At 40.8% G+C, this 21381-nt stretch overlaps 1 protein-coding gene across 2 annotated transcripts in view; it reads left to right on the forward strand.

Moving 5' to 3' along the window:
* Window positions 1–21381, forward strand: part of LOC126100622 (codanin-1) — a 157955-nt gene that overhangs the window by 71591 nt on the left and 64983 nt on the right. For both annotated transcript variants that reach the window (XM_049911248.1, XM_049911249.1), the window contains exon 6: window positions 2825–2985. In XM_049911248.1, the coding sequence (XP_049767205.1) occupies window positions 2825–2985 (161 nt within the window). The remainder of the gene's footprint in view (window positions 1–2824; window positions 2986–21381) is intronic.

A 21381-nucleotide genomic window follows, 5' to 3' on the forward strand; every position in this document is an offset into this window, starting at 1 on the left:
ACTGTTATTAACTTGCTTTTTTTGAGAAGGCAAACAATGCCACTGATGCAGTGTTTCAGCTGTGCATGTTTTGTATTTTGACTTGATGGAGTAAAACATGATCATGTATAGTGATTACAAATTGACCTTCTTATAGGTAGATTGCATTTTCTATTCTCAATACTGTGTTCTGTAGGTTAAAATGTGTGACCATCTTCCACACTTTTTATGGAGTTTGTGAGGCATTAAGTTAGGAATTATGCTAACAAATTTGTATCTTGTATTTAAAAATTCTCTAAAAATGCCCCTGCTAGAAAACAGAAGTAAATTAAAATTGCAGGATAGCCTGTACCATCTTCCCCATCATTACTAGATGGCATACTTGGTTGTCTCATCTGTAATAATTTTCAGACTGTGTACAGATTTTCAGATCCTAGATGATTCTTCAACTGTAAGGAAGACAACAGAGATGCAAGATGTCGTACACAACTACACCTTCCTGATTATAGCCAGGAGAGAAAATTGGAGGGGGAAATTTTTGAGTAGGAAGCACAATGTATCATGTTGACAGAAATGGTGTATTCACTTAGAATGTATTGGAAAACAAAGGCTCAAGTAAAGCTTAGTCAAGACCCTATTGAGGAGGAAGTGACAACAAACAGCGTCTCTCGGTGTAGAACATTCTTTTTCTGTTTTTAAATGTATTCTGAGCGAGCTCTGATTCAGTCTGAATCAACACATTGACTGTCATTTGTTGCAGCAAACATCTGCAAGAGGGACTGAAGTAGGCCAGTATGTTTAGTGATATGTTTTGCTAGATTTTTCAAAGGCTGAGTGAATTATTTTGGGATATTTGTTATTGAATGACTTGTGTCCCACTTATCTAGACCACCCCAAATAACTTTTTGTCCAAAAGAACAGGTACCATCTTCATATTAATCAGTGTGGTTGCCTTTCTTGTAATTTTCGTCATTACAGAGGTATGAAAAGCAGTACATCTCCTTTTAAATAGCACCCTATATTTTTAATTTGGTAATCCACTTCCTCTCCTCAGGACCTGCTCAAAAATGTATTACAGTACCACTCATGTAAAAATGACATTGTTAAAAACATAACACAAAATTGACTTTGACTCTCCTTTACCAGCACACATTGCAGGAATCCGTGGTAAAATTTACCTGTCAACTTGCTTTAGTTGACAGTAAACAAATGGAAAAGCAAGGGAAAATGCATTCTGGTCAGTCAAGTGTGTGTAAATGTACAACTTGACAATTGTAGTGGATAAAGAAAGTTGTTATTTTGCACAGGGCAGCTGCAGCATCCAAACTGCAGTCGATTTTTTTAACAATGTTATAAATGTATTGCACAAATTGAAGAACAGTGAAAGCCTGAAATGTGTATTGGTACAAAAAATTACATAAAAAGTGGTTGGTTACTGTATTTCTCAAAGCAGTTTAATCCACAGCCATGGAGCCTAACAATCAGTCATCACCACCATCCGCCAGTTCAATCACGTGGTGATGTGGCCTCTTTGAGTCGGTGTGCAACATAAGATCCCTGCAGGTTCTTCTGTTTCTGTTGATCTTGAGCTTCCTGTTATGAATTCAGTCTGGCTTTCTTTCTTAAGTCTCCATCCTATCTGTTTTCCCTTGATCTTTTTAATGTTTTAAAAAAATAAAAAATTGGGCTCCAGTTGAATACTTGTTTTGACCACCTGTCATCTTTTCTGTGAACAACATATCCAGTCCTTTGCCATTTCAGGTTATTCACTCTTTGCATCATGTCACTAACCTTCATTGTCTGTCAGATATCAACTGCTTTCTTTCTATTTTTCTTTGTGTAGCCCAACAATGATCTTTCCATTCCTCTTTGGACTACTATTAGTTTTCTAACAATGATTTCATTTAATGTCCATGTCTCACAGCCGTAAGTTATTACTGGCAGTATACACTGATCAAAAGCTATTTTCTTCAGCTCAGCTGACTTTTTTGAAGAGTATCTTCCATAAGCTTGCCAGGTAATTTAATATGTCTGAATATTTCTGGTTTTAGGTCTCTTTTCATATTTAGTAGTTGGCGCAGATAGACATATTATGTGATCCTTTGCAGTTGTGTACTTTCATCAGATATATCTCCAGTGTCCATTCATTCACCTGATCTTGGTTTTATCATAGTTCATTTTTAGGCCAACTTCAGAGCAGACTATGCAGATTCACTACCCAGTATTTGAACTTCTTCTGTATTATTTGCAAGTAGAACATCATCATCAGCAAACATCAGATTATTTAATTTCTTTCCTAGGATTTGGAGTTATCTTGTTTTAGTTTTTAATGACCAGGAATATAAAATTGTGGATTTCACAAAATGCAAAAGCTTAGTTTCTTGTGACTGCAACGCCAGTGAGTCACAGTAGGTATCTGTAAACTGTATATATCTAGGTGTAACAGTTATGGGTGTGTGAAATGGAACTATCACATAGGCTCAATTGTAGGTAAATCTGGTGGCAGACATCAGTTCCTTGGCAGGATATAGGGAAAATGGTACCAGTCTACAAAGAAGATCGCATATGTAATACTTGATCCTTCCTAGAGTTTTTCTCAAGTATGTGGATCTCACATCCCGTAAGTCTAACAGTGGATATTAAACGTATACAAAACAGGGCGGCACAAAAAATGACAGGTGTCTTTGACTCACAGAAGCATGCCATGGAGATGCTGAAAAACCTAATCTGTCAGATAATTGAAGGTAGGTGCCATCCTGCTCAGGGTGTAGAACAAGAGATAGGTTTACAGCAGATTTCCATGTTTATCAGAATGTAGACATGCAGTTTGCATTTTACTTTGCAGATACTTCTGTTGACGAGAGTACCAAAAAAGAATATCAGAGATGTTTGTGTACGTTGCGTCTGTTGGCAAAGTTCCTGGGATTTGTTAATTTTTTGCCATATCACACTGTTGACAATGTACCTGAGAAGATACACATTTTGCACAGCTCCATCAGAAGTAAGGTAGGTTGTGGTACATATACAGCTAAGTTATTTGCATTTCCTGTATTTGAGCAACGATTGGCAACAACAAATACTCATCTTTTGGTCTTAATTTGTGAATGTATACTGAAAAGTGCTGTATACAAATGATAGCAGTAGTAAAGGTAAACACTCACTGTATAGCTGAGGCTTTGAGCAGGCATATAAACTAGGTTGAAATCATGGCAAAGCTTTCAGACAACATCCACCCTCAGAGCTAACTGACAAAAATAACAGCAGCCCATTGTTTCAACTGATTACATTGTCATGGTGCTTCAATTATATGGTCAGTGGCTACCTTTACTCATTTTGTTATTATTATTATTATTATTATTATTATTGTTATTCCTTCTTTTTATGCTCTCTTAAAGAGCTCGTTTGGACTTGTGAGCATGATGGGACAGCTTCCTTTTCTTCGCCTTTTCCCAAAATCTTGTCACGAATGTGCTGTGTTGTTTCTGATGTTCCTCTGTCCACTGTTTTCCAGTGGTCTTTTTAGCTTCCTCTGTGAATGTGTGATTTCCGATTATGATGTCCTCTGTGACATTCATGTTTCATAAATTCTACTTAATTTCTTCCAAGCAAGTGATTTTTACCATTTTTGAATTTAATGTATTAAGGATTTTTTTTTCCCTAACCTGCGTCTATTCTGCAGATGTGACCAACAGAACCTCAAGCATCTTTTACAAATTGCATCAGTGATCTTGTCTGTTGAATGGTATAGGTCTAGTTTTCATTTAATCTTTATGCCATGTATATTAATAGGACAACAGCATTTTTCGGAGAATTTTTCACTCCTCCTTTCCTGTTTCATCAGTTTTTGAGTGGCCTCCTGGAGATTTAGTTTCTGAGACATATAATGCTGCAGGCAAAACAACTGCCATTGAATGGCGAAGTTATGCAATGCAGGATACTGCTTGTTTATTGAAGTGATTCAAATATATTGTTTGTGCTTTCTTGAATTTAGCATCTCATTCTAAGTTGGCTTGAAATGTAGTCCAATTGGTGCTATGATTTCTCTGAGACATTTGAAGGAAGACACATATAAAATTGTTCAGTATTCTGTTTATAGTGCTGATCTTCTAATATTTTGATGTAAATTTTTTACATTATAATATATTAAGTATGTTAATTTACTTAGATCCTTTATGTAAGTTCAGTGTAAATGGATGTTACAGATAATTGTTGTTTTTTATGATCTGAGGCTGGCTGCATGGCTGATGCCCAGAAGCCATTAAAAAAATAACTTCTCTGTGAGAGTCTAGCAGGTTAGTTCTCTAGTCTTCCAGTTTACTCTGAGCTCTTCTGAAGTGTCCGAAACAGTTTGTATCTCAACAGAGTGATGCACCCTTGTAGAGTCTACAAAAGTGACAAATGTGATGGTATTTCACTTCTACAGACATGCTCTCTGCATTCCATGCTGAGGGTGAGAATTTTAACAGCTGTACTGCTCACTATATGCTGATGCCTGAGCTGAGAAATGGCATTCCAGCCAATATGTAATACTTATCATCCAATTTTAAGAAAACTATTGGGTGAAAATAATTTGATTTTTGCACACCTTCCAGTCTGATATTTTCGCTTGATAAAGGGCTATATTTCTATTCGTTATATGTCATAGTTACTGCACTGCATCAAATTAAGTAAAACATTCCACAAAATTTTAAAGAGTTTGTAGAGGTAAGAAAGCATTGTGAAAACATTGCATATGGCTGATTTTAGCTCATACATTGCAGTGAATGAAATGTAGGTAAGATAATGAAATTTTATTTAAAACTGAGAGCAGGATGATATTTCATTCTTGTGTTATTGACTTTAATATCCAAAGAATGGCTGCACACTACACATCCATTTTCATTCTTATGCTTTGTGAATCATGTGACCATAACAATCGCCATATTTCATGACCTATTCAGGATATCAAAATTAGATTTTTTTCTTTATCTTTCTTTTTCCTTTCTCTCTCTCTCTCTCTCTCTCTCTCTCTCTCTCTCTCTCTCTCTCTCTCTCTCTTCCCCCCCCCCCCCCCTCAAATGATACCATACAAAGAGGCACATATGTTGTATGATAAATATTTGAAACTTTGTTTATTCAGTGATTGTGAGATATGGATGTAACTCATTCATAGCAGTTATAGGTTGGCGATTCAGGCTACATGGAGAAATCAATAGCACCATAGGAAAACACAAGCAGCATGTGTATGCACATCCACAGCACATGGGGAATGGTAAAGCAGGATGTGTGTATACATCCACATCCATAGCAATGAAAGGATTAAAATTATCTTCAGACACTAAATCTGTTCAGTACATATCAACCTTTCATGAAGCGTGCTTGACACTCATCAATCAGATGAACTGTTTACTGTTTGTCTCTGTTTAATATAGATTTGGATAGAACTTTGTATGTAACCAACAGAAGAGATAACAGGTCCCTGTAATCCCTTGCCAAAAATGCTCAGTGGTTGAATATTGAAACAAGCCACGCAGATACTATGAAGGCCAAATTTTCACACGCAAATATCATCCAGAAATACAGTTCTAAAATTATTTTGACTGGCACTAATAACATGACCATCCGCGTTCAAAGCTAGTGAGCGACTCCCTTCTTGTGGCCTCACTCCCAATATACCTATCAGGTAATGAGTGGGAACCATCTCAATTCTGATTGGCTAACCATACTCGCTGCCAATCAGAATGCTCGCTCATGATCATATTCGCACCAAAACTGGCCTGCACCAATCCTTAAATACAGACACATCTATGTCATTCTAATATACAAATATTAAAATAATGTTTAATAAATGAAAAGGAAAAGGCAGTAAATCTGGAAATATCCTTTAGATACAGATAATACTCCAGCTGACTTTTTGGCTGCTCTGTTAAAATAGCCAGTATAATAAATTGGAGTATGAGAGTCTGTGTCTGGTATCAATGTTTCAAAATGCGGGCTCTCGACTGGAGGCTTGCCATTCAATAAATTTTGAAACTAATCAGCTAGTATCACAAAGTTTCCATTATTGTTTGTTTCCACTTTTCCATTAATTGGACAGTAACACAATGTTGACGGTTTATACCCAGATAAATCCTCAAAGAATGTTTTGTAGAAATTTTGTTATTATTATTATTATAGTTATTCGTGTGTTTCACAGAATTTGCAGTTATCAACTTTACATCTTATTTTTACTGTGTGCTTCAGTATAATAAATACTCTCTTCATATTAGCTGCTTTGCCTCAGAAGTTTATGATGTAGCACACTGTTGATTGGAAGTATGCCATGTATACAGTCTTACCTGCAGATCAATATAATGAGACAGGCTTCTAAATACAAAACACTCTAAAATTAGATTTGTTGGTAAATTATGCCCCTACTGGTGCCACCTCTGTTTATTAACCATCTGGATGTCTAGCAACTCGGCTCATGAAGCCTCATCCAGTGTGTGGGCAATTTCACTCTCTTTCTGGTGCCTGTAAATCACTTTTTAAAAATTACATTAAATGAATCTGTAGGACTCAGTTATGTGCTGTGAAGCAGCTGTAAGCCTATTCCAGTATTCTCCTGATTGTCTCTGGTAGTTTGTCTGATGAATTACGACACTATAATACTTATCAGTAATTTATTACATGAACTGTATATGTCAGCTAATAAGGTTTTTAGGGATGTTGCGAACTGGTTTAACATAAATGGTCTTTGTGTTAATTACAGTAAAACAAACTTTATTCAGTTTCACATAATGTCAAAAGATGAATAGGTAGGAGAAAAATTAGGTGACCAGCAGATACATAGTAAGGGCAGATATTATCTACTGTTATAGAAATATGGGAACTATTGAATCAGCTTATTATGGCTACTTTTGTGCCTTTATTGCTTATGAGATTGCATTTTGGGGAAGCCAGCCATTGGCTAGAAAAATGTTATACACATATAAGTGCCATAAGAATTGAGAGTGGAGTCCATCTTAGAACCACACGCAGAAATATTTTTAAAGAATTTGAAATCCGCACATCCACCGCACAAGGTATATTCGCCCTGATTTGTTTCATAAGAAAACAGAGCCTGTTTTAAACCTAATAGTGTGAATCATAATCTATGTACTAGAAGAATAGACCATTTCGATTATTAACATAAAAACCTGAGTATGGTACGGAAGGAGGTCCATTCAAGTGGCTGTAAGATTTTTAATTCCCTCCCTCCACAAATTAAGTGTTTAGGGAATGATGAGCTCTATTTTTTTTAATATATAAAAATAGCCATAAGGCAGTTCCTATTCCAAATATTATTTTAAACTATAAAAGAGTTCCTGAACCACATTGTAAAGTATCCATGTACTGTAACACTCTGAAACATTCCCAGATCCTTATTTGTGTGCATGTTTATTTATTGTTGTAAACATATTTAAATACTTTTATTCCATTGTTAATGAATGACACCATCCATGCAAGGAGATTGCTTTTTTGCTGTACTACTATAGTTTATTTAGTAGAATTTTATGACCTATACAATTTAAGGCCTTGTCAAGATCATAGTGAATTTCAAAAGGGTAATTTTTCTTGTTTGGTTCTATTTCAACTGAGGTCATTAAACCATATATTTTTCTCAATAATATAGTGAAAATGATAGATTGCTGCTCACCACTCAGGGGAGGTGCTGAGCTGCAAACAAGGACAATCAAGAGACTACAAAAACTTTAAGCTTTCAGTCAAAAGGCCTTCTTCGGAAATGGAAAGCATGCACGCGCAACCACACACACACACACACACACACACACACACACACACACACACACACATATGGCCACTGTCTGGCTAACAGCAGACTGCAACTGCATCTGACATGCGCAGTGATCTGTGGTAGGTGGAGGAAGTAAGGAGCCAAATCCCTCAAAGTGAAAACCAGCTTTACATCTATAGAAAGAACCACAATCCACCACCTAAAAACTGATCCTGACTGTATATTCCTGTTGATAAGGGCTCTACCATTGTGGTTCTCAACCTCAGGGATTATCTGGTGGAGGGTCTCTGTCAGCTGTCAGATACATCGACCTGCAGACTCTGTCACAGTGACCCCATACCAGAAATTCAGCAGGACCTCTCAGCGCTCCTCAGATCCTGAGGCCCATCCTAGAATCTCTCCCTGCAGTCTGTCTGACTCCTCAAACATACCACTCCCTGTACTCCTACCTTCTCCAAGTTTCCTGAAGTCCATAAACCCAACCATCCAGGATGCTCCATTGTGGCCTATTACCATGTACCCACAGAGAGAATATCTTCTCTTGTGGACCAACACCTTTAGTCTATTACCCGTAACCTACCCTCCTATACAAAAGCTACCAACTATTTCTTCCACTGACTCACCACAGTTCCTGTACCTTTACCGCACAGTGCCCTGAATGAGATTTTCACTCTGCAGCAGAGTGTGCGGTGCCAGACCGAGACTCGAACTCTGGACCTTTGCCTTTCGTGGGCAAGTGCTCTACCATCTGAGCTACCCAAGCACGACTCGAGCCCTGTCCTCACAGCTTTGCTTCTGCCAGTACCTCGTCTCATACATTCCAACCTTTCCAGAAGTTCTCCTGCAAACCTTGCAGAACTAGCACTCCTGAAAGAAAGGATATTGCAGAGACATGGCTTATCCACAGCCTGTGGGAGGTTTCCAGAATAAGATTTTCACTCTGCAACAGTGTGTGCACTGATATGAAACTTCCTGGCAGATTAAAACTGTGTGCCGCACCGAGACTCGAACTCGGGACCTTTGCCTTTCGCGGGCAAGTGCTCTCCTGCAGGAGAGCTTCTGTAAAGTTTGGAAAGTAGGAGACGAGGTACTGGCAGAAGTAGAGCTGTGAGGACGGGGCATGAGTCGTGCTTGGGTAGCTCAGATGGTAGAGCACTTGCCCGCAAAAGGCAATGGTCCCGAGTTCGAGTCTCGGTTCAGCACACAGTTTTAATCTGTCAGGAAGTTTCACACAGTGCCCTGTTTGTCACTCTTGAAATCACCTCCTTCTACGCTAACATCCCCCATGTCAATGGCTTTTTCACTATTGAAGGTCACCTTTTCCAGTGCCTGACTGACTCAAAACCTATTACCTCCTTTCTGGATACCACAGTCAATTGCATCCTAACCCACAGTTACAGCTCCTTTGAAGACATCACCTACAAACAAATCCTTAGCACAGTAATGGGCCAGTCTTTCCATGGGCCATCTAGAGGAGTCCTTCCTAACCACACAGAATCCCAAACCCCTCACTTGGTTCAGATTCATCGATGACATCTTCATTATATGAATTGAACATGAGGACACACTATCCACATTCCTTCAGAATCTCAACACCTTCTCTCCCATTCACCTCACATGGCCCTCTTCCGCCCAGCAAGTCAGCTTCCTCAATGTTGACCTCCACCTCAAGGATGGCAAAATAAGTATCTCTATCCACAACAAGCCTACCAACCACCAACAATACTTCCACTTTGACAGCTGCTACCCATTCCATACCAAGAAGTGTTTTCCATACAGCCTAGCCACCTGTGGTCATTGCATCCGTAGTGACTAGCAGTCCCTCTCCCAACATGCCAAGGGTCTTACCGAGACCTTCACAGGCTGAAATTACCCTTCCTACCAAAATTACCATCACAAACTTGTTCATAAATAGATCTCCCATGCATTGTCTCTCCTGCCCCTACCACATCCCACATATCCACCATCCAGGCATAAAGGAGCACTCCTCTCATGACTCAGTAGCACCCAGGACTGGAGTAACTTAACCATATCCTCTGCTGGGGTTTCAGCTACCTCTTGTCAATCTCTGAAATGAAGAGTATCCTACTCATTATCCTCCCCACGTGTCTCACAGTGGTATTCCACTGCCCACCAAACCTATGCAATATCCTTGTCCATCCCTACTCCACCCCTGCTCCCAACCCTCTTGCGTCATTAGCTCATATCCCTGCGATAGACCTATATGTAAGACCTTTGTCTGCCTGTGAAAGCAGCCAAGTGATTTGCAAACTGAGCTGCAAGCACTATGCTGCTTTCTACATGGCTATGACAACTAACAAGCTGTCTGTCCTCATGAATCGCCATAGCCAAACTGTGACCAAGAGATAGCTGGACCATCCGTCACCCAGTTGCTGAACAAGCTGCTCAACACGATGTGCTATGTTTCAATGACAGCTTCATACCCTGCAGCATCTGGATCCTTCCTGATACAACTAGCTTTTCTGAATTGCACAGATCGGAACTCTTCTTATGACATATTCTTCATTTCTGTAACCCCCTGGCCTCATCCTTCACTAGACTCAGTCCTTCACCTACCCTTCCCTGCCTGCAGACTGGCAATACACATGTGTTCCATTCCACCAATGCACCCACTAATCCTTTCCCCTTCTCTACTTCTCTCCCCTTTCCCTTTTCTGCTCTTCCCTCCTCCCTACACAGTGTCCCAACTCTGCAGCTAGCACCCCCATCCTGTCCCCACCAAGTCCCTTCATGCTCTCAAAGGCAGCACGAGCCCTTCCCCATCCCCTGCGTGCTTTGCCTCCCATTCTCTGTCATATGCGTCTTCCTTAAGCCCAACCCCCACCTCAGATTACTGCTCACATCTGTCACTGTTGTAGCCTGCAGTCTGACCACAGAATCCAAAGACATTGGCCATGTGTGTGTGAGTTGTGTTTGTGTTGGTTTGTGTGTGCTTTCTGTTTCTGAAGAAGGCCATAAGGCTGGAAGCTTATACGTTTAATAGTCTTTTGATTTTTCCTGTCTGTAACTCAAATGCCTCCTCTGTGTGTTAAGCAGCAATCTAGCCTTCTCATAATATAGTTTTTATTCCATTTTGGACATTCCAATGGATAAGACTTTATGAAAGCAAAGCTGAGCTGCTCCTCTTCGGTATTTCCAGAGAGGTGGTTCAGTGTTGTGCTGTAAGCTACGTTCTCAAAAACATTTGAGAACATGATAAGAAGAGAGATGGATCTGTAATTAGAGGTCACTTCCTTAACGCAATTTTTATGATTCCTGAGGCTTGGTTTTGTATCTGTAGTATTCTGTAACTAAACAATGGAAAATTCAGGATGGAATGTAACAATATTATGATGACCACAGTCTGTGCCTCCAGCTGCCAAAGACTGTTGTCATGTGTGTGTGAGTTGCATTTGCGTGTGTGTCTGTGTGTGTGTGTTTTGTTGTTGTTGTTGTTGTTGTTGTTGTTGTTGTCTGTATTTGACAAAAGCATTGTTGATCATAAGCTAACTTTCCAACAGTCTTTTTGTTGTGCCTTTCTGCGACTCAGCATCTCCACTATATGGTCAGTAGCAACTGTCCTTTTGATAATATTGTATTTACAGCTGTGAGTTCACACTTGGGTGTCTCCACAAGAACAAAGAGATAAGAGTATCAGTTCAAGTTTGGCACTTGAAGATGTTGCAGAACTTCTGCAGTGTGCTATGCTACATGAAACAAATGTTACTTTTCAGACATCTTTAAATGTTAACATTTTAGGTTATTGACATTAAATGAAACAACAAATTTACTGTTACCAGTCACTGTTTATTTATTTCCACGACATGTTTCAGTGTTTCAGAGGTTTAAACCTTCATCATCAATTGGATTTACATTTGTTAGTATGACGTGTGTGTGTGTGTGTGTGTGTGTGTGTGTGTGTGTGTGTATCTGTGTGTGTGTGTGTGTGTGCGCGCGCGCGTGCGTGCGCGCGCCTGCTGTGTTATGATTTTTTGGAGGAACTTGTGGCACTAGCTAGTGGAGAAACAAAATACTATTTCAGGACATGGTTTTGGGTTTCTTGCAACAAAAAACTAAATATGTATCTAACAGTAAAAATAAAATAATTAAAATAGAGTACTTCCAGTGGTCACATGTTCCTTTCACTGTCAAAACACATCACGTGTATACTGTAATATTTTGTTAACAAATATGATGTTTGGAAACTCTTAGGTGCAAGGATCATATAGCAGAAGAGAAACATTATCACAAAATACAAATCATAACAACATTATTATATAATAAATTTTAAAGGATTTTGATCTTTGTTTTGAGGTGTTGAATACACGAGTTGGAATAATTATTTCAGACGGTATATGAATCCGGTTTTGTCAAGTTAATATAGCTTAAACTTCACATTCTTTTATATAATCAGGTGACATGTTACAAACTTTAAGTACAAGAATTATGTTGGTTACAGTGGTAAAATTATACACAAATAACAATTTTGGTTGAGATTCACAGATAGAAATGAAAGACTGGAGGTAGCAGAAGAGGAAGAGAGAGAGAAAGTGTGAGGGAGAGAGAGGGTGGAAGGAGTGATTGGATGAGAGCAGACTTTCCAAAGTAGGGGGTACTTAAGATTGTATATGTTACATGTAATAACTGCCTAAAGGTTGGCATAATACATTCCTTAATGCTTTAAAATATGCAGATGGATGTACAATTTATGGCAGTAGTTGACATACATATAGTTTCAAGCTGACAGGGGTATGAGCTGTTGGTTTGATGACATAATTGTAAATGAGGTCAATCTCTTGTATATTTTGGGGCTGTTGTAGTAACATAACTAAATATTTATGGTAAATATTAAGGTGTGCATGCGTGTGTGCATGTGCACGCTCATTGCAAATTTAATAACATAGGCAGCTGCTGGAAACAGAGATGATACTATTGTAAATAACGTCACGTAGAAGAAGGTGTGAGTAGATGAATGATGAACGCTAACTTCACGACAGTCACAGAGGGCGGGCCTATTAGTTATAGGGAGCTCCAACGTTAGGCGGGTTATGGAGCCCCTCAGGAAAATACGGGTAGGTCGGGGAAGAATGCCAGTGTGCACTCGGTGTGCTTGCCGGGGGGTCTCGTCCGTAATGTGGAGGAGGCCCTTCCGGCAGCTATTGAACGCACTGGGTGTGACCGGCTGCAGATAGTAGCACATGTCGGAACGAATGACGCCTGCCGCTTGGGTTCTGAGGCCATCCTTGGTTCCTTCCGGCGGCTGGCTGATTTGGTGAAGACAACCAGCATCGCACGCGGAGTGCAAGCTGAGCTTAATATCTGCAGCATAGTGCCCAGAGTCGATCGCGGTCCTCTGGTTTGGAGCCGTGTGGAGGGTCTAAACCAGAGGCTCAGACGACTCTGCGACTATAATGGTTGCAAATTCATCGACCTCCATTATTGGGTGGAGAACTGTAGGGCCCCCCTAGACAGGTCAGGCGTGCACTACACACCGGAAGCAGCTACTAGGGTAGCAGAGTACGTGTGGCGTGCACACGGGGGTTTTTTAGGTTAGAGGGACCCCCCCTTGGGCGAAACGATAAAATACCTGATGGCTTACCAGAGAGGACATTATCATCGTTGATAAAGAACGTCCGTCCTCAGAGACCAAAAACAGGAAAAGTTAACGTAATATTGGTAAACTGCAGGAGTATCCAGGGCAAGGTTCCTGAATTAGTATCTCTTATTGAAGGAAATAGTGCGCATATAGTATTAGGAACGGAAAGTTGGTTAAAACCGGAAGTGAACAGTAACGAAATCCTAGACACAGAATGGAATATATACCGCAAGGATAGGATAAACTCCAATGGTGGAGGAGTATTTATAGCAGTAAAGAATTCAATAATATCCAGTGAAGTTATTAGCGAATGCGAATGTGAAATAATCTGGGTTAAGCTAAGTATCAAAGGTGGGTCAGATATGATAGTCGGATGCTTCTATAGACCACCTGCATCAGCAACCGTAGTAGTTGAGCGCCTCAGAGAGAACCTGCAGAACGTCGTGAAGAAGTTTCGTGATCATACTATTGTAATAGGGGGAGACTTCAATCTACCAGGTATAGAATGGGATAGTCACACAATCAGAACTGGAGCCAGGGACAGAGACTCTTGTGACATTATCCTGACTGCCTTGTCCGAGAATTACTTCGAGCAGATAGTTAGAGAACCAACTCGTGAAGCTAACGTTTTAGACCTCATAGCAACAAATAGACCGGAACTTTTCGACTCCGTGAATGTAGAAGAGGGTATCAGTGATCATAAGTCAGTGGTTGCATCAATGACTACAAGTGTAATAAGAAATGCCAAGAAAGGAAGGAAAATATATTTGCTTAACAAGAGTGATAGGGCACAAATCGCAGAATATCTGAGTGACCACCATCAAACGTTCATTTCTGAGGAAGAGGATGTGGAACAAAAATGGAAAAAATTCAGAAACATCGTCCAGTACGCCTTAGATAAGTTCGTACCGACTAAGGTCCAAAGCGAGGGGAAAGATCCACCGTGGTATAACAATCATGTACGAAAGGTACTACGGAAACAAAGAAAGCTTCATCATAGGTTTAAGAGTAGTCGAATCATAGCTGATAAGGAAAAGCTGAACGAAGCGAAAAAGAGCGTAAAGAGAGCACTGAGAGAAGCATTCAACGAATTCGAACATAAAACATTGGCAAACAATCTAAACAAGAACCCTAAAAAGTTTTGGTCATATGTAAAATCGGTAAGCGGATCTAAATCCCCTATTCAATCACTCGTTGACCACGATGGCACCGAAACAGAGGACGACTGAAGAAAGGCAGAAATACTGAATTCAGTGTTCCGAAACTGTTTCACTGCGGAAAATCGTAACACGGTCCCTGACTTCAGCCGTCGCACGGACGCCAAAATGGAAAATATTGAAATAAACGATATCGGAATTGAAAAACAACTGCTATCACTTAGTAGTGGAAAAGCATCTGGACCAGACGAGATACCCTTAAGATTCTACAGTGATTATGCTAAAGAACTTGCCCCCTTTCTATCAGCAATTTATCGTAGATCGCTGGAAGAACGTAAAGTACCTAGCGACTGGAAGAAAGCGCAGGTCGTTCCCATTTTCAAGAAGGGTCATAAATCAGATGCGAATAATTATAGGCCTATTTCGCTTACGTCAATCTGTTGTAGAATAATGGAACATGTTTTGTGTTCTCGTATTATGACGTTCTTAGATAATACAAATCTCCTTCATCATAACCAACATGGATTCCGCAAACAGAGATCATGTGAAACTCAGCTCGCCCTATTTGCCCAAGAAATTCACAGTGCCGTAGACACTGGCGAGCAGATTGATGCCGTATTCCTGGACTTCGGGAAGGCATTTGATACGGTTCCGCACTTACGTTTAGTGAAAAAAATACGAGCTTACGGAATATCGGACCAGGTTTGTGATTGGATTCAGGATTTCCTAGAAGAAAGAACACAACATGTCATTCTTAATGGTTCAAAATCTGCAGATGTAGAGGTAATTTCGGGAGTACCGCAAGGAAGCGTGATAGGACCTTTATTGTTTACAATATACATAAATGACTTAGTTGACAACATCGGTAGCTCCGTGAGACTATTTGCAGATGACACGGTTGTCTACAAGAAAGTAGCAACATCAGAAGACTCGTACGTACTCCAGGAAGACCTGCAGAGGATTAATGCATGGTGCGACAGCTGGCAGCTTTACCTAAACGTAGATAAATGTAATATAATGCGCATACATAGGGGCAGAAATCCATTCCAGTAAGATTATGCCATAGGTGGTAAATTATTGGAAGCGGTAACGACCGTAAAATACTTAGGAGTTACTATCCGGAGCGATCTGAAGTGGAATGATCACATAAAACAAATAGTGGGAAAAGCAGGCGCCAGGTTGAGATTCATAGGAAGAATTCTAAGAAAATGTGACTCATCGACGAAAGAAGTAGCTTACAAAACGCTTGTTCGTCCGATTCTTGAGTATTGCTCATCAGTATGGGACCCTTACCAGGTTGAATTAATAGAAGAGATAGACATGATCCAGCGAAAAGCAGCGCGATTCGTCATGGGGACATTTAGTCAGCGCGAGAGCGTTACGGAGATGCTGAACAAGCTCCAGTGGCGGACACTTCAAGAAAGGCGTTACGCAATACGGAGAGGTTTATTATCGAAATTACGAGAGAGCACATTCCGGGAAGAGATGGGCAACATATTACTACCGCCCACATATATCTCGCGTAATGATCACAACGAAAAGATCCGAGAAATTAGAGCAAATACGGAGACTTACAAGCAGTCGTTCTTCCCACGCTCAATTCGTGAATGGAACAGGGAAGGGGGGATCAGATAGTGGTACAATAAGTACCCTCCGCCACACACCGTAAGGTGGCTCGCGGAGTATAGATGTAGATGTAGATGTAGATGTAGATGTAGATGTAACGAAAGTTTATTCTGCACTTGCACATACAGGAGCATGGAGCAAACTATCTCCAGCCAGAATACATATGGTATATATACAGCAACAGAACATTCCAGTACAATGATTGTTGCCATTTGTGGATACTTCTAGAATGTACTCGAACCGAATATAGAAATTAAAAGTTCACAGTTCAGGTGACAACCATCCATACAACAGCCTAGTATCATAACCACTACACTGCGGTGACTGTGCTACTCAGCTTCTTCTGCGAAATTGCCCCCTCCTTACGAGAACAGCGTCTTGGTGTTACGTCCTCCTAGTCCGGGAACAAGTCACCGGTCCTACATACTCCAACTCCCGATGACTGATGTTCGCCCTGGTGGTGATCCTCTTAGAACTTCCCTTGCCGCTATGTTCATCATCACCTTTCTGCTTGTTGCCTGTCACTGGAGCTTCAAATTTACCCTGGGTTGCAGGATCCTTATAAGGCTTCATTCAAAGGGCGTGGATTGTACCTCTGATCTTTCGTCATTTTGTGTCGGGGTCGAAATCTTCAACTTCATAAGTAACATCAGACAACTGTTTTACAAACTTATAAGGTCCAAAGTAGCGCCTGAGGAGCTTCCCAGAGAGACCAACCTTCCAAACAGGAGTGAAGATCCAGACGAGGTCACCAGGCCAGTAGGCAACAGGGCGATGGCTCGCGTCATACCTTGAGCGATTGTTTTCTTGAGCCTGCAGCGTGCGGAGTTGAGCTAACTGCCAAGCTTCCTCAGCTCTGGTTATCACCTGGCTGATGTTGTTGTCCATGTCATCAGGATGTAACGGAAACACAGTGTCCATTGTCGTTGCCTCGCGCCCATGCACTAGGAAAAATGGTGTAAATCCTGTGGTGTCTTGTTTGGCGGTGTTTTAGGCGAACGTCACGAAAGTAGCACCTCATCCCAGTTGCTCTGCTCAACATCGATGAACATTGATAGCGTGTCTGGCCACACACCTTCGTTTGACATGAGGTGTCCAAGTATTGTGATTTCTTTTGCTCCAAAGAGACACTTTCTTGGATTAAGTTTCAGTCTGGCTTGTTGGAGACACTTAAGAAGGGCCCTCAGTCTTTTTATGCGTTCATCAAATGTCTCTGAGAACACTATAATGTCATCTAAATAACAAAGATGCATCGTCCACTTCAGGTGACTTAGAAGATTATTCATCATCCGTTCAAAAGTTGCTGGTGCATTACACAAACCAAATGGCATTACCTTAAACTCACGCAGGCCCTCAGGGGTGATGAATGCAGTTTTATCACAATCACTTCGATTTGCCAGTATCCCGAGTACATGTCCATGGTTGAGAAATACTTTGACCCATTCAGACAATCTAATGTATCGTCAATTCGTGGAAGATGGTAAATGTCCTTTTTAGTTATCTTATTAAGCTTCCTGTAATCAACACAAAAGCACCAACTGCCATCCTTCTTCCGGACGAGAACCATTGGTGAGGACCATGGGTTCTGCGAAGGCTGAATGATGTCATTCTTCATCATTTTCTCTACCTCGTCGCGAATTATTTGACGTTCCGTTGCTGACACGTGGTGTGCTCTCTGGCTTATTAGTTGCTGTTCTCCAGTGCTAATCCGGTGCTTCACCATCGATTTGTCTAATTTGCTCTTCACCTGTGGATTGGAGCATTCAGAGAACTCTTGAAGAATGGCAAGTTGCTTCTTCTGTTGTTCCTTAGTGAGATCTGGTGATAGTTGAGCTAGAAGATCTTGTCTCGTAGTGCCAGCACTAATTTCACCCACAGACTCAGCGTGGGAGGTTTCTATGATGCTCAGCTGTTCTGCAATTAACGGCTCAGCGTTTTCTATGCACATGTGTCTTGGAAGGATCTGCGGTTCTTGACAACAGTTAACTATCCACAATTCACGGAATCCGTTCTTAAATGAGACAGCAGAGGCTGGGATGACCAAGTTATTCTTCAGTGGTAGGCTTCTCTTACATTCCACTACAAGATCCATGGGTTGATGCATGGCATGACACACGACATTTACCTTTCTAGTGCTGACTGCAGGAATGATCTCTTTATCCAGCACACATAGTCTCCACACACTCAGATGTGCATCTTCTTGTCCACAGTATCTCTAGCATAATCTTTGAGTAACCACAATCTATAATTGCTTGAGAAGCTTTCAAAAAGTCCCATCCGAGAATGACGTCATGACTACACTCACTAGACGATGAATTCTAAGGACTGTGTGCGGCCCCATATACCCACACGAATGACACATCGTCCTGTAGGTTTTACATGTTTCCCATTAGCCACTCTCACCAGAGATGTTTTGTTGTCGACAAATACAGTTTTCTGCAACTGGCGACGATACTTCTCCGTAAGGACTGAATGTGATGCTCCAGAGTCCACAAGAGCTTGGGCTGCTCAGCCATCCATTAGGATATCGACGTAGTTTCCTATTATTTCTGTAGTGATCGACGGCGGAGGGTTTTTCTCTTTGGTGGCCTCACCTCCAAGGAAGGTCGCACCTTTAGTTTTCCAGATTGCGGTGGCTAAGTGATCAGCTGGAGCCTCTAAATGGCGATAGAGACTTTGATCGTTGTGTTGGCGAGCATCCTCTCCAATGGCTAGCTTGCTGCAATGGTGACCTACGTCGTCCTGCACCCACATCTTCTTGTTTATCTTTGTCATCCCGGAGTTGGCGTCGGCTAAGATCGGTCTGCTGTCTTCTGGCACCGGCCTTATCAAATATCTGCCGCCTTTCTCGACAATAGTGCACCACGTGCCCCAGGCGTCAGTCTTCCTTGGTGCCCAAACAGGTTCCAAATGCGGCATTGTAGGAACATAACTTTGCCTGGGTCTTGACTTTTTTTACCATTTTAAAGGGAAATGAAGGACGAGAGATTGGGTTAATGTCTGTTCCACTTCCTCCCTTACGACTCTTGAAGCACCTTGGTTTTCTGCTCGCCTTGCAATCCAAGTGCCTTCTGAACTTCCTCTCTCACTATTTGATGAAGAACGTGTGAAATCAGTTACTTCCTCCATCACAGACATTGATACCGCATTTGGAAGCCGTTCAAACTTCATGTGTGTAATTCTTTTTTGATGCATTGTCTCGATGTACTGGCACCATTTTATGAAGCCGTCTGCTGTCGAAACCTCTTTCAGGAGTAGGGCTTGATACATGTCCTCAGCAACACCCTTCATGAGATGTGCAACCTTATCTTCCTCCTTCATTCTAGGATCCACTATTTTACACAGCTCCAGAACGTCTCGAATGTAGGATGCTGTCGTTTCTCCTGGACGTTGTGCCCTGCACTTTAATTTATCTTCAGCCTTGCACTTCTGTCATTGTGTGTCACCGAAATACTTGTGCAGTTCCACCTGGAATACTTCCCAGCTTGTGAACTTCTCCTCGTTGTTCTCATACCATTGCTTGGCAGTGCCCTCCAAGTAGAAAAATACGTTAGCCAAACACACGGTGTCATCCCATTTGCTAAATTTGGCTATACACTCATATACCTTCAGCCACCTGTTTGGATATTGGCCATCACCACCAGAGAACCTGGAAGGATGTCTCATGTGGTGGCACACAGTTGCTGTCATCGTAACATCCTCTTCTTCTTCTGTCCACGATAGATGGCGATCTGTTGAATATGGCTCGAACTTGGGTTTCTCACCATGTAAACGGCAGCTCTGTTGTGGCCTCATGGAAGCCACTGTGTTGTCGATAATGTGTGGTAACCCAAGCTCCAATACCCAGCGTCTCCACCAGAATAATGTCACATAGAAGAAGGTGTGAGTAGATGAATGACGAATGCTAAATTCACTTAACGAAGGTTTATTCAGCACTTGCACGTATAAGAGTGCAGAGCGAACTGCCTCCGGCCGGAACACATACGGTATATATATGGCAACAGAACATTCCAGTACAATGATTCTTGCCATTTGTGGATACTTCTAGAATGTACTCAAATCGAATATATAAATTAAAGTTTTACAGTTCAGGTGAGTTTTGAACTCACAACCCTCCATATAACAGCCTAGTATCATAACCACTACATTACAGCGACTGTACTACACAGCTTCTTCTGCAACAATATTGTCATCTTTGTTATTTAAAGTGGATTCAGGTTGTTTTGTTTGGTGTTTGTATATCTGGAACATTTCAAGGATGTCTAGTTTTTTGCCTTTGAGTTGGACGTGTAGGATGTTGATTCTTGTGTTGCTAACATGGTGTTTTGTTCATGCAGGTGAGTGGCTATTGCTGATGTGTAGCACTTTTTGTTTTTTAGTGTTGCCATGTGTTCTTTAAATCTAATCTCAAATGATCTGCCTGTGTGGCGTATGTAAAAGCAGTCACATTCCAATCATTCAATTTTATATCCACCTGTGTGATGAAGTGGTTTTGTGTGCTGATATGGGATAACTTTTGTCCAGTCTTGTTGTTTGTGGTAAAGGATATGTTTATACCTTTTCGTTTGAAGACATTGGCAATTTGATATGAAATGTTACCTAGAAAGGGGACTCTGTGGAAGTTGTTTATTCTTTTTTTTTTTTATGTGATTGCTATGCCACTATTGAGTGTTTTAGGGTGTCTGCTATGGAGATGTTACAACCATTTCCAATAGCTGTTTGTTTTATTATTTCAATTTCTTGTTCACATTTGTCTTCAGTGAGTGGTAGCTGGATAGCTCTGTTGATCATGTACCTGAATGCTGTCATTTTGTGGGCTGTGAGGTGACAAAAGGAGCTGTGGATTGTAGTATGTGTTGTGGTAGGCTTCTGATAAATTTCAAACTGATGTCTGTTATTCTTTATTGTAATGGTAAGGTCTAAAAAATTTGTACTGTCATCTGGTTGGTGTTCAACTGTGAATATTATGTTTTCATGGGAGTTGTTGAATAACTGGTTCAACTCATTGATGTTGTCTTTTGTGCCATTGATTAAAATGGTATCATCTACATATCAGAAATAGTAGATGATATTTTTGAGGGGGTGGTGATTGGAATTCAAGATTTTGTCTTCTAAATTACGTGCAAATATTTCAGCTAACAATATTATATTATTGTTAAATTTAAAATAACTATGTGAAAGTGTGAATTTGAGCAGGTCCATTAGTTCAGTAATGTGAGTTGAAGGGATTTCTTTGTGCTTTTGTAGATTGGCGTTAATTATCCGTA

Source organism: Schistocerca cancellata, chromosome 9 (assembly GCF_023864275.1).
Source record: "Schistocerca cancellata isolate TAMUIC-IGC-003103 chromosome 9, iqSchCanc2.1, whole genome shotgun sequence".
NCBI classification, from domain to species: Eukaryota; Metazoa; Arthropoda; class Insecta; order Orthoptera; family Acrididae; genus Schistocerca; species Schistocerca cancellata.